The 13,257-nt window shown below is 36.4% G+C and overlaps 1 protein-coding gene across 5 annotated transcripts in view; it reads right to left on the bottom strand.

Annotated features, from left to right (window-relative positions):
• Nucleotides 1-13,257, bottom strand: part of STK3 (serine/threonine kinase 3) — a 295,227-nt gene that overhangs the window by 102,009 nt on the left and 179,961 nt on the right. For all 5 annotated transcript variants that reach the window (XM_005655350.4, XM_085022011.1, XM_085022014.1 and 2 more), the window contains one exon: nucleotides 5,994-6,119. In XM_005655350.4, coding sequence (XP_005655407.3) covers nucleotides 5,994-6,119 — 126 coding nt within the window. The remainder of the gene's footprint in view (nucleotides 1-5,993; nucleotides 6,120-13,257) is intronic.

The raw sequence follows: 13,257 nt of genomic DNA, 5'->3' as shown, positions 1-13,257 counted from the left end.
AAAGGATGAGAATCAATTTAAAAAATCTCTTCACTGGTTTTCTTCAAATATATATTTTAGAAGCTTTAAAGTAGGCTTATAAAAATTCCCACCAATTCTTCAAAACACACATAGCCATTTAAAATTTGTTTTAAAATATTTAAAAAGAAATTTTCAAAATATTAGTTCAAGTCTGATCAGTGGTGTTATTTTGGTGGCCCATAGAATAGAAAAACCATCATCAGCACCAAAAACTAACACCAAGGAAATATCAAAAACTAAAAAAAAAAAAAAAAAAAAAAACCAAAACAATAACAAAAACAAAAAGCCTGGCCAAAATATTCTAATAATAAAATATATACATATTATAATATACATAAGAGTAGTACTGGTAATATAAGCAGTAGCATTAATAAAAATGAAGCTAAACTTAATTGAGCATATTATATGAGATAAACTGTTTTAAGTGTGAAGATACTTTTATTACATTCCCATATTTTATTTATATTATTTATTATTTTATCACATCCCATAACAACTCTATGAGGTATGATCTATCACTGTCCCCTTGGTAAAAAAGTATGACACTAATAAAGCATTTGTGTTTGAATACACACAGAGGTCTTTATAGCTTCTGCAAAGAGTATGGGAATGCAGTATTTGAGAACAAATTAGTGATAGGTACATAGAATAATTAACAGCAATAAACAACAGTAACAAAAGCTGTGACAATTATTCGTTCCAGAAGTCACAAAAATAAAAATATGTAATAATAATATATTATGACGTTTACATAGTCATAACTATCTAAACTTGGCCAATGACAATTATTTGCAAACAGAAGCAGGACTTTTAGTCCAAGCAGTCTGTCCAGCTCTTAGATAAATTCTCCCTGGCCCCACCACTGCCCATTTAACCAGTTAGGTACATTAGAAGCCTTTGGACTGACTTGGGATAATTCTGATGTTGCGCTATTCTTTACCAGTTTATTTGAAGTTCCTTTACTAAACAGGGGTAGAGGAAGATGGAAGGTTCTGAGAATGCTCACCTGGAGGCTAGATTACCATCTGTAGGGGTGGGGATTTTTCCAAGCACCCTGGCATTTCTCCCCACACCCATGCTGAGAACTACTGCTTCAGTGAATCACATTAAAAGGGGATATGTACTCCCGCAGACATTAAGGACCACAGCCTGCCAAGTTTAGAGTTCAGACCACAAAGAAATCATCATAAAGTCTTCATTTCTTTCCCAAAGACAGAAGCTCTAAAACATGGTCTAAAGCCAGTTAATAGGCAAAACCTTTTTCTTTGAACCATGACTAAATTAACATTAAATAAAATGACACTTTCTTTAGATGAAGTGAAAACAAAAGGCCCATGACATGCATAAAAGTCAAAAGCTCTCAAGCAAGCCTAACATCCAGAAGCGTCTCACTCATTGCTCAAGGTTTTAATAACATTCTCCTACATCTGTTCAGCTTCTTGTATTTCACTTAAATTAACACTGTGATCAACATGGGAAATGTGATCAACAGTGGCAAAGCAATTCTTGTAAACTCCTTATCAATCTTTTAATCAACTTTAAAAATAACCGCTTGTCAATGGTGCATTCTATGTCTTATCTTATAAATTCAATTTACTAACACCATTCATTCCACTTTTAAATAATCATCCAATGTACCACGCATGGAATGCCTGCCTTGTTATTTTACTTAAAAATAGAAAGCACTAACTTTTACTTCGTAATATTTAAACATAAGTGCCTACATAATATTTTAATAAGCCATACCAGATAACTTAAAACTAGTCTTTCAAAAATCACTAATTACAGTTTAAGAACTACACAGGAATGAATAGTTTATTATACAATTAATAAATTACCAGACAGAATGCATGCTCACACCTTGAATGCTACAGATATGTAAGTACAACCTGAATGAGAAGAAAAAGTCCTGTATGTCTACAATTTATATAGACAATGTCCAACTTTGTGCAGACTTGTTCAGAAATGAATGCATATTGTATGAAAATGTTTTACTTTAATGAAAAATAAGAGTATCACTTCAACGTCAATTAGGCTGTGAATATTAGGAGACATGTAGCTCTATGAGAATTTAGCTATTTTACTTTAAAACTGTATATGTAATCCAATTTTAAGCCAATTGCAGGAGAACCCCAAAGGGATGAGCAGGATAAAGACAAACTCTAAAATTTTGAGCCTTCAGTGTAAATAAAAGTTTCTGAGAGAACATGGCTACTGATTTTAAAATTTGGTTAAAAGGAATAGCCGTGCAGAAATATACTCCTACTGTAGAAGGAATTCAGATCTACCCTATATATCCTGTTCTTATAAATTGTATGGGTATGTGTGTGTACATTTGTTTATAGTCAGAGCAAGATAGAAACTACTGCCCGAGAACATAATCTAAAGCAAGCATGTGAATACTTCTCAAAGTGTGACTCTGCCAAGACTTAATTTTTTCTTATAATTTCAATTAAAACAACAAAAAACAACATAGTAGTTTCACTCAGAAACACCAGCTTGGTTAGTTATTTGAAAACTAAGAAATCATAAAACCCTGATTTGACTTTTTAAATCTATCCACAATATTCTGACAGTCTTTCTTTCAAAAGGTTGAACATAATACTCCACACCCTGAATGTGCTGGAAGCACTCAAGAGACTATTAGTAACATCCTGAAAAGCAATAAACTTTTAGCTCTTATATTTTGGTCACTGATTCATCTAATGTGATCTTATATTAAAAGGTCATTGTGGAGTTCCTGTTGTGGCTCAATGGTGAGTAATTCGACTAGTATCCACAAGAACACAGGTTCAATCCCTGGCCCTGCTCAGTAGGTTAAGGATCTGGTGTTGCCGTGAGCTGTGGTGTAGGTCCCAGAAGCAGCTTAGACCTGGCATTGCTGTGGCTGTGGTATAGGCCCACAGTTGTAGCTCTGATTTGACCCCTAGCCTGAGAACTTCCAAATGCTGCAGGTGCCCCCCACCCAAAAAAATTACTGTATACAACAAAAGGTAAAGATCCAATTTCACTCTTTTACATGTGGCTATCCCAGTACCATCTATTAAAGGGACTGCTCTTTTTCCACTGAATGGTTTCCACACTTGTGTTGAAAATTAATTGTCCACAGATGTATGGGTTTATTTCTGGACTCTCAATTCTATTCCATTGATCTATATGTCAATGTTTATGCCAGTACCACATTGATTTAATTACTGTAGCATTGTATTATGTTCTAAAAACATAATACAGAAAGTGAATCCTCCAATTTTGTTATTTTTCCAGTATTGTTTTAGCTCTTGGTACCCCTTCTTCCATATGAAGACTGGCTTTTCTGTTTTGAGGAAAAAAAAAAAAAAAAGACCATTGGGGTTTTGATGTGGATTGCAGGAGTCACTTTGGGAAGTACTGCCATTTAAATAATATTAAGTCTTCCAATCCATGAACATGGGATGTCTTTTTAGCAATGTGTTGTATTTTTCATTGTATAATTCTTTCACCTCCATGGCTAAATATATTCTTGAGTATTCTATTCTCTTGGATGCTATTGTAAATGATATTGTTTTCTTAAGTTCCTTTTTGCATTGTTCATTGCTGGCACATAAAAACATAATTGATTTTTGTATGTTGATCTTGTACTTCACAACTTTGCTAAATTTGTTTATGAACTCTAGAAGATTTAGATGTTTTTGATAGACATCATCCAGGAAGCTACTCCAGTTTAAGGAGACAAAACAAAGGCAAACCCCCAATGCCAGTCCTTCAGGGAACTGCCACATAGTACAAAATGCAGAAGCACCATTTTTTGAAAATAAGGTTCTTACTCCTTTTCCCTGCCTGCCGCCAACCTCTACCACTGTTCCCATGGCTGCCACTGAGCTAAAAAATTGGGGATGGCAGGCATGTGAAGCCAAAATGCCACAACACTTTCTTACCAAAACTTAATAGCCTTTCTTCATTAAGCTGCAAGTTTTTAAAATTAGATTCTAGTCTTTTCAAAAAGTTGATTTGTCCATTTCTGTCAGCTTAATAGTTGCTTCTGTGGAGCCACTTAATTTTAGATCTCCTACTCCACCATTCTCCATAACCAATAGCTTCTTTTAATAAATAGAATGTGGCAGAATTGACAGTGTGCAACTCCTGAGACTATGTATAAAAGGCATTGAAATGTCTTCCTTGTTCTCTCTCTTGGATCACTCACTCCAAGAGAAGTTAGCTGCTAGACCATGAAGACTCTCAAATAATCCTATGGGAGTCCCAGATGGCAAGGAGTTGTGGTAGTCTGCCAACAGCCATATGAGTGAGCTACCTGGGAACTGCAGTCCTTGTCAAGCCTTCAGATGGCTGCAGCTCTGACCAATACTTAAATTGTAACCTTAGGAGAGATTCTGTGCCAAAATCATCCAACTATGCCACTCCTGAAATACTGATCTCCAGATACATGAGATAATAAATGTGTGTTATTTTAAACTGCTAAGTTTTAAGGGCATATGATATTTAAAGATGAGGCCCTGGAGTTTCCGTCGTGGCGCAGTGGTTAATGAATCCAACTAGGAACCATGAGGTTGCGGGCTCGATCCCTGTCCTTGCTCAGTGGGTTAACCATCCAGCGTTGCCGTGAGCTGTGGTGTAGATTGCAGACGCGGCTCGGATCCTGCATTGCTGTGGCTCTGGCATAGGCCAGTGGCTATGGCTCTGATTCGACCCCTAGCCTGGGAACCTCCATATGCCGCGGGAGCAGCCCAAGAAATAGCAAAAAGACAAAAATAAATAAATAAATAAATAAATAAAGATGAGGCCCGAACGATGAGAGTCTAGTCATTCAATGAGTTCTAAGGAAGAATGTTTCAAGCAGTGGGAATGGCAAAGGCAAAGGCCCTGCATATGGAAAAATTATTGACATGTTAAAAAAATAAAAAAACTAAAAGAAGATCAATGTGATTGGAGCTCAGTGAAGAATAGGAAAATAGTGAAACAGGGAAATAGTGAAGAAAGAGATCATCAAAGTGGAAGAAAGTAACCAAAGTTAACTAGTTTTAAAGACCTTGCTATATAAACTAGTAAAAACTGGTAAGTTCTGGGGTGATCAATGGTTCCCTATCCATCAAAAATGGCGACCAGCCTATAGCTAAGTATAAGAAGAGAGCAAAGTAAAAACAGTCACCAGTCCAATGACAGCTTTTGAAAGGCAGTTTAAGCCAACATTCACGAGAAACTTACACAAGGTAAAGGAAAGCCAATAGGCACCACCCCAGAAGGGAAAAGACTAGACTTCTTTCAGAACGTAATCTTATCAAAAATTACATAATGGATAAGCCAATGTCGTTTATTTTTAGAAGTACTAATAAATATTTGGTTGAAAAGTGAGCATAAAGTCTTAATGAAGGAGCATAGTAATTTAAAAGTAAACAACTAAGTTTTATTCTTGATTCCTCACCCGTTTTGTGAACCCTCTTAATCTAATTTCACTCAACTGCAAAACGGGATTCTAATATATACATATTTAACCTTACTTTTTTTTAAAGATCAAATGAAATAATATGATTAAAGCGCTTTTGAAACTACAAAAAAAACTAAAAAAAAAAAACATTTATAAATGTTAATCATTTGTAGAGAGAAATAAAAAATTAACTCCATCTATTATCACACAGGAATACAAAGTGGGAACTAAAACACTTTGAGAGCAAGAACCAAGGTCTTTACATCATCCCATATAATTTATTAAAAAAACACCTTCATGAGGATGCTATTTAAAATTATGAATGGTGCATTCACTGGCAAAAAAAAAAATTTATATCTAGAATATAAGCTTAAAGCATCTCTCTCACCAAATTCAATGAAAATGAAATATATTTTGAGATTTAATGAACAAATATATCTCACTTGTACAATAAAACAGAAACCGCTATTGATATATTTAAAGAAAAAAAGCCCAAAATTATAGGGAAATGACACAGAAGAAAAAAGTCAACTATTTTAGGGTAATTACAAACCGAATTTTCTTCCTCTTCTTCCAGTTCTCGCTGCTGTTCTTCATGTCTTTTAGCTTTGATCTCCATGGCGTCTGTGATCAGGTCTCTTAAAATTGATACAGGTTTTGCATTCTTGATAAAAGGATGCTAGAAAAGTAAAAATTCAATGGTATAAATTCAAATGGTTTCTGTGAATTATATCTTAAAAACATTAAAACAACACATAGGGAGTTCCCGTCGTGGCACAGCGGAAACGAATCCCACTGGGAACCACGAGGTTGCGGGTTCGATCCCTGCCCTTGCTCAGTGGGTTAAGGATCCAGCGTTGCTGTGAGCTGTGGTGTAGGTTGCAGATGCGGCTCGGATCTGGCGTTGCTGTGGCTGTGCTGTAGGCCGGCAGCTGTAGCTTCAATTAGACCTCTAGCCTGGGAACCTCCACATTCTGTGGGTTCAGCCCTAAAAAGCAAAAACAAAACAAAACAAAACAAAACAAAACAAAAAAAACCAACACATAAATAACAACTAGGATCACAGGCTTCAATGACTGGTCTTTTATCCAGAATTAAATGTACAGGTTAAGGAGCTCCCACTGTGGCACAGTGGAAATGAATCCAACTAGTATCCAGATTTAAATGTACAGGTTAAGGAGCTCCCACTGTGGCACAGTGGAAATGAATCCAACTAGTATCCATGAGGATGTGGCTTCAATCCCTGGCTTCATTCAGTGGGTCGGGGATCCAGCATTGCCACAGGCTGTGGTGTAGGTCACAGATGCAGCTTGGATCCTGTTTACTATGGCTGTGGGGTAGGCCGGCAGCTATGGCTCGGATTTGACCCCTAGCCTGGGAACTTTGATATGACATGGGTGCTGCCCTAAAAAGAAAAAAAATGTATAGGTTGAGAACAAAGACTACTTCAGCTGTTTTATAAATAAACATTTTACTTTTAGGTTTACTTGCTTTTACAAAAACCATTAAAGTACACACACGAAAGTGTAATTCTGTTACTAAAACTACATTACCTCTTGTAATATCTTTGTATGATAATAGACGGTAAGTGGACTTATTGTGGTGATCATTTTGAAATGTATAGAAATATCAAATCACCATGTTACATAACAGGAACTAACATAGTGCTATAGGTCAATTATATTTCAAAACCAAACAAGGTCATAGAAAAAGAAATGAGATTTTTGATTATGAGATGTGGGAGCTGGGGGAAGCGGGAGCTAGATGAAGGCAGTCAAAAGGTACAAAATTCCACTTTATGGAAGTAAATAAGTACTAGGGATGTAATATATAGCATGATAAATATAATTAACACTGTTGTATGTTTATATGAAAGCTGTTAAGAGAGTAAATCCTAAGAGTTCTCATCACAAGAAACAAACAAATATACATTACCCTTAAAGATATAACTGTCCAAAGGAAGTACAGATTAGGTGGTAAAAAAATAGATTGATGATTATATTACATATAAAAATAAAATTAGGAGTTCCCACCGTGGCTTTGCAGAAACAAATCTGACTAGGTTTGATCCCTGGCCTCACTCAGTGGGTTCAGGATCTGGCATTGCCATGAGCTGTGATGTAGGTTGCAGACATGGCTCAGATCCTGTGTTGCTGTGGCTGTGGCGTAGTTTAGCGGCTACAGCTCCAATTTGACCCCTACCTGGAAACCTCCATATGCTGTGGGTGCGGCCCTAAAAAGACAAAAAAAAAAAAAATTGTGGTTATTAGTTACAAATTTTAATTAATCTTAACAAGCTAACAGCCAGAACCAGGGATCAAAAAAAAATAAAGGGCAACTATTCTGTTATTTCTTTTACATATTTTTTATTTTATTATCCCTTTAATAATGTAATCATTTCCAATGGAGAAGTAAAAAATAGTAATAAAAGAAAAATACTTTTCATAAAATAAGTTACTGCTTCATTTCTTTTCTTTTTTTTTTTTTTTTTTTTTTTGTCTTTTTGCCTTTTCTAGGGCCACTCCCACAGCATATGGAGGTTCCCAGGGTAGGAGTCGAATCGGAGCTGTAGCCGCTGGCCTAAGCCACAGCCACAGCAAAGCTGGATCCAAGCCGCATCTGCGACCTACACCATGGTGACACTGGATCCTTAACCCACTGAGCAAGGCCAGGGATCGAACCTGAGACCTCATGGTTCTTAGTTGGATTTGTTAACCACTGCGCCATGATGGGAACTGCCAGTACTGCTTCATTTCTATACTATATATAAGATAACTTTTCTCCCTTTTTTATTCCATCCTGATTTAGCTAAAATATCTGAGTTTGCTACAGTTCTGATAACAGAAGGAAAACCAGTAGAAAATACCGAGGTGTTTGATGACTTTTTAATTAAGAGAGAGGGGCATATAAGAAAGTAGAAGGAAAGGCTAAGTATAATTTGGAATAGACAACCTTATTTTGAGGTAGCAATATGGCATCAAAATGTAATTTTCATAATTATATGTCAGTAGATAGAGTCAGGTAAAAGCCATCTGAGATATTCTAATAAGGATCAATACAACACAATAATATTCTTAAGATTAAAAAAAATTTTAGGGAGTTCCCATTGTGGCTCAGTGGTAATGAACCTGAATGGTATCCATGAGGATGCAAGTTTAATCCCTAACCTCGCTCAGTGGGTTAAGGATCTGGCGTTGCCATGAGCGGGTGGTGTAGGTCCCAGTCTCGGCTCAGATCTGGCATTCCTGTGGCTGAAGTGTAGGCGGGCAGCTGCAGCTCTGATTCGACCCCTAGCCTGGGAACTTTCATATGCCACAAATGCAGCCCTAAAAAAAAGCAAAAAACAAAAACAAAAACAAACAAACAAAAAAAACCCCTCAGTTCTAAAGAAGAAACTACAGTCATTTGGAAGAGGCTTTAAAATGGTGAACATATCTTTTGGGAAAACCATGAGTAAGAATTTTACCAGATTACAGAAATTCTAGGATTGCTAGTCAAGAACCAATAAATTCCTTCATAGCAGTTATAGACTGATCACCAGATAAATTAAGATCTATCAATATATCTATAGTTGAGACGCCTAGTCACCCACCAAAACAACTGTGGCTGGACTTATGGTTGCCCAGCTAGAGCCTACATTTCCCAGCCTTCCCTGCAGCTGGTTATGATTATGTAACTAAGTTCTTGCCAATGAAATGTGAGTGCCTGTGTTGTGTTACACTGTGAGCCTGCACTCTTCCATTATTTCCTCTCTTTCTACTACACTGGGAAGCAGACAAAGATAATGCCCTACGGGATGGTGGAGAGGAGGAAGGAAGAAATCCCAGTCCTACTTGAAAAAATTCTGAGAAACACTGGTGAAAAGGTCACAAAAATTAATAATTATTGAAGATAGGTTCTTTGCCCTTAAGTAACTTATTACCTAGAATAAGGAATAAAAGACAAACACACAGGAAAATTTACAATGTGACATACAAGTTACACTCATGATGATTCAGCAAAGCCCAAAGGATTAAGAGATTTAAAAGCAAAAGAACAGGGGAGGTAATCTCAGATGCCTCACACAGAAGAAATGGACCATTTTAGGGAGAAGGAAAAGTGCAAACAATATGAACAAACACACAAAGAGGGGAGATATGTTAGAGCACTGCAGGAAGATCTGTCTAGCTGAAGCAAAAACACTGCTCAGAGAAGTGGTGTCCTGTGAGTTTAGACACAGGTAACAGTGGGATAAGAAGCACAAATACTTAGGATGAGATACCTGAATTTCACCTGACAGCCACTCTAATTACATAAACAAGAGAACAGCATAAGGAAAAGAATGTCTGTGATAGCATAATCTTGTTTAGTCTTTTTGCCTTTTCTAGGGCTGCTCTTGTGGCATATGGAGGGTCCCAGGCTAGGGGTCTAATTGGAGCTGTAGCTGCTGTCCTACGCCACAGCAACAGCAACGTGGGATCTGAGCCACGTCTGTGACCTACACGGCAATGCCAGATCCTTAATCCATTGAGCAACGCCAGGGATTGAACCCACAACCTCGTGGTTCCTAGTTGGATTGTTAACCACTGAGACACAACGGGAACTCCTGAGATAGCATAATCTTACAGTAGACTTTAGAAATGAAATAAGATGGGGTGAAACTATAATAGTACAAGAGCAAATTGTTAAAAACCTGAGTTAAAAAATAGCTGCCACGATTATCATGAAATACTGAATCTGATGGGAAGAACTCAAGAATTTAGTAACTATATATTAACAGAAGTGAAAGAAGACTAATAACAGGGCAAAAACTGGGAACCAAGAGAACCATATCTCTTTCAAAAAATCTCAAATTGTATTATACCTAACCTTTTCAGGAAAAATTATGAGCCAATCCTCCAGGCCACAGTTTTATATTTAAGATATGCCAAAGTATACATCCAGTCCACTGCAAACTTATTTCCATGCAGTTCATTGTGAACTGACTACACAATGTTATGCTACCATTAGTCTATGGAGTTTAATGTTCCTAATCTCAAAATCTTGGTATGTCTTACTTCATTTGCACTCATGTTTTCCCTACATAACTGCTACAGGCATCATTTTGACCAACAAAGAGGAACTGGCTAATAAAGATAAAAGGGTGCTTAGAGAACAAGGCCATATTATTTGAGCATAAGTGATAATTAGAAGAGTTTTATCAGATACAATGGCAGATTTTGAAAGACTATTTTAAAGGCTTTTTAAAAGTAGCAGATGGTAAAATCTAAAAATGCAAAGTAACATAAAAAAAAGGACAACAACAAAAACCAAAGAAAACAAGATGACAAAAATAAAACATGACACTGTGACTGAATGTTATAAGCCAATGTAAATGGGCTGAATTTCCATTTATTAAACAGCATTTTAATTAAGTACTAAAAGATATTCAGTTCATAAGATAAATTCAATTACATGCTTTATCTATGAGATATACTCAGTAAAATAAATTCAAATTATATTTCTATAGGGGCACACTAAAAAGGATTTGGATTACAACTCAAAGATAGGCAATGAAATATCAGTCACACATAAAATGACATCAAGAATAACATGATCAAAAAAGGAGAATTGAAAGCAAATACAGTAAATGAAGAGTCATATAAAACTAATAAGGGACATAATGTAAAGATATGACAGTTATAAATTTGATATCAGTAGAGCATTATATGTAACAAAAATAGAGTCATAAGAAGTTAACCTAAATAAATAAGAATAGGAAATATTACTACTCTTTTTCAGTCAGGGAGAAATAAAACAGGCAAAAAAATAATATTAAAGGGACCTGAATAATCAAATTGAGCTAATGTAAAAAAAGTCAATAAATAGAAATTATACTTTTTTGTTAAAAAAGCTAGAGAAGCATTTGGTACCAGCATAAGAATGTAAAGAACAACAAAACAGAAATATAATGCCCAGAAATAGAATATAACATACAAAATAACCTAGCATATTATAAAGACCACAACTGCAATGAAAAAAAAAGCAATTATTGCCTGGGGTTTTTTGGGAAGTGGTGGTGAGGAGAATCCAACCAGATCATTACCTCAGAAACATCAAAATAATTTCCAGATAGATTATAAAGTTAAAAGTCAAAAAAATGGAAATATAAAAGAACTAGAGGGTAATATAGCAGAATACTGATATGTTCAATCAAATGCCAGAAAACGAAAGAAAAAAACTACAAACTAAAAATTTAATATTAATGTCAGACAAGAGGGTAATTACATGCAGAATTTTTTAAAAAGCCAATAAATGCACCAAAATTCTAAAAGGCAATTATTTCTCTATTTCTAAATGTATCTGAAGTAAAATCTAACCTAAAAGAGGGCAAGAATTCTTAAACCACCTAACTTAATGACAAGGCAGAGAATACCCCAAATCAATCTATCACATTCTTGGTCATACATTTTAAAAGTAAGGATGCCTGAAAACTTACTCTTTTAAAACCTGAAATATTTTCTCTTAAATTTTGTTCATGTTCTGAATTGTCAATTTCTGAACTGAAAGAATTCAAATAAATAATATATTCAAAAGAGCTGAGAAAATGAAAATTTAGAGACTTCTGCTTCTGGACAGATTGAGTAGTCATACTTATCCCTTTACCTGCCCAATAATGTACAGCTAAAACCCTGGACATCATATATAAAACAAATATAAGAAGACTAAAAGGTGGAGAGAAGGTGGCAGACCAGCTAAGGAGCACAAAACCCAAGAAAAGACATAGCTGTGAGTTCCATGGGACTTCTTTTCATCTCATTTATTCCAGACTGGTTATTGGAGAAGTCAGCAATCCAAAAACCAATGGACACAAACTAAAAAAGCCCCTACAGAATACTGCTTTCTTAAGCCAAAAGATCAGGAAAGGGATAGCTAGCCAGTGTGCCATCTTCTCTCTTAGACAACAACCATTCTACTTCACCTAAACACCACAGAGAAAGCAATGGCCACACTCCAAATAGCAAAGGCTGGGTAGTGGACCTAGACATCACCCTCTAGAGGCTGTCCAATCCTTGCACAAGGTGGTGTCAGAGAAGACCAAATGTTAAGCTAGGACATTCATCTACACCAGGCAGTATAAAAAGTGTTCCCAAACTCCAGTGGGAATACTGGAGGAAGCCATGTTAGAGCCTGGACTTACATTGCTACCAGGCAGTAATAAAGAAACTTCATCTCCTTCCCTGCTACAGTAGGATCAGAGGAGGTCTATTGGAGAATCAGAACTTTCATTACCACCCGGCTATCATGAGGCCTTCCAGTGCCAGCAGAGGCCACTGAGGGAACTTGGGCTCTCAACTCTGTCCAGTGGTAATAAGGAACCCCCTTCCACCCTATATGTCAAAGACGATCAAGGAGGGGACACTGTAACCTGGCAGAAACGAGATGGCATCCCTTTATTCCAATGAAGCAGTGTCAGAGGACTCCTCTTATTATAAAAAATTTAAGTAAGACCCAGAGTTTCATAATACCTAAAATGCCCAAGATTCAAATCAAAATCACTCATCATAACAAGAAGCAGAAAAATCTCAACTTAAATGGGAAAATACAGTCAACTGACACCAACGTCAAGATGACATGGATATCAGAATTATCCCACAAGCACAAATGAACCTATCTACAAAACAGAAACAGACTCACAGACATAGCAAACAGACTAGTGGTTGCCAAGGGGAAGGGGGAGGGAGCAGGGATGGGCTGGAAGTTTGGAGTTAGTAGATGCAAACTATTACACTTAGAATGATTGAGCAATGAGGTCCTCCTGTAGAGCAGAGGGAAATGTGTCCAATCTCTTAGGATAG

This window comes from Sus scrofa, chromosome 4 (genome assembly GCF_054392235.1).
Source record: "Sus scrofa isolate SSC_HxYL_T2T_F1_AM1 chromosome 4, Sscrofa_HxYL_maternal_Yorkshire_Landrace_v2.0, whole genome shotgun sequence".
Taxonomy (NCBI): domain Eukaryota; kingdom Metazoa; phylum Chordata; class Mammalia; order Artiodactyla; family Suidae; genus Sus; species Sus scrofa.
Note: the sequence above shows the minus strand (reverse complement) of the source record. Positions and strands in the feature narration are given on the sequence as shown.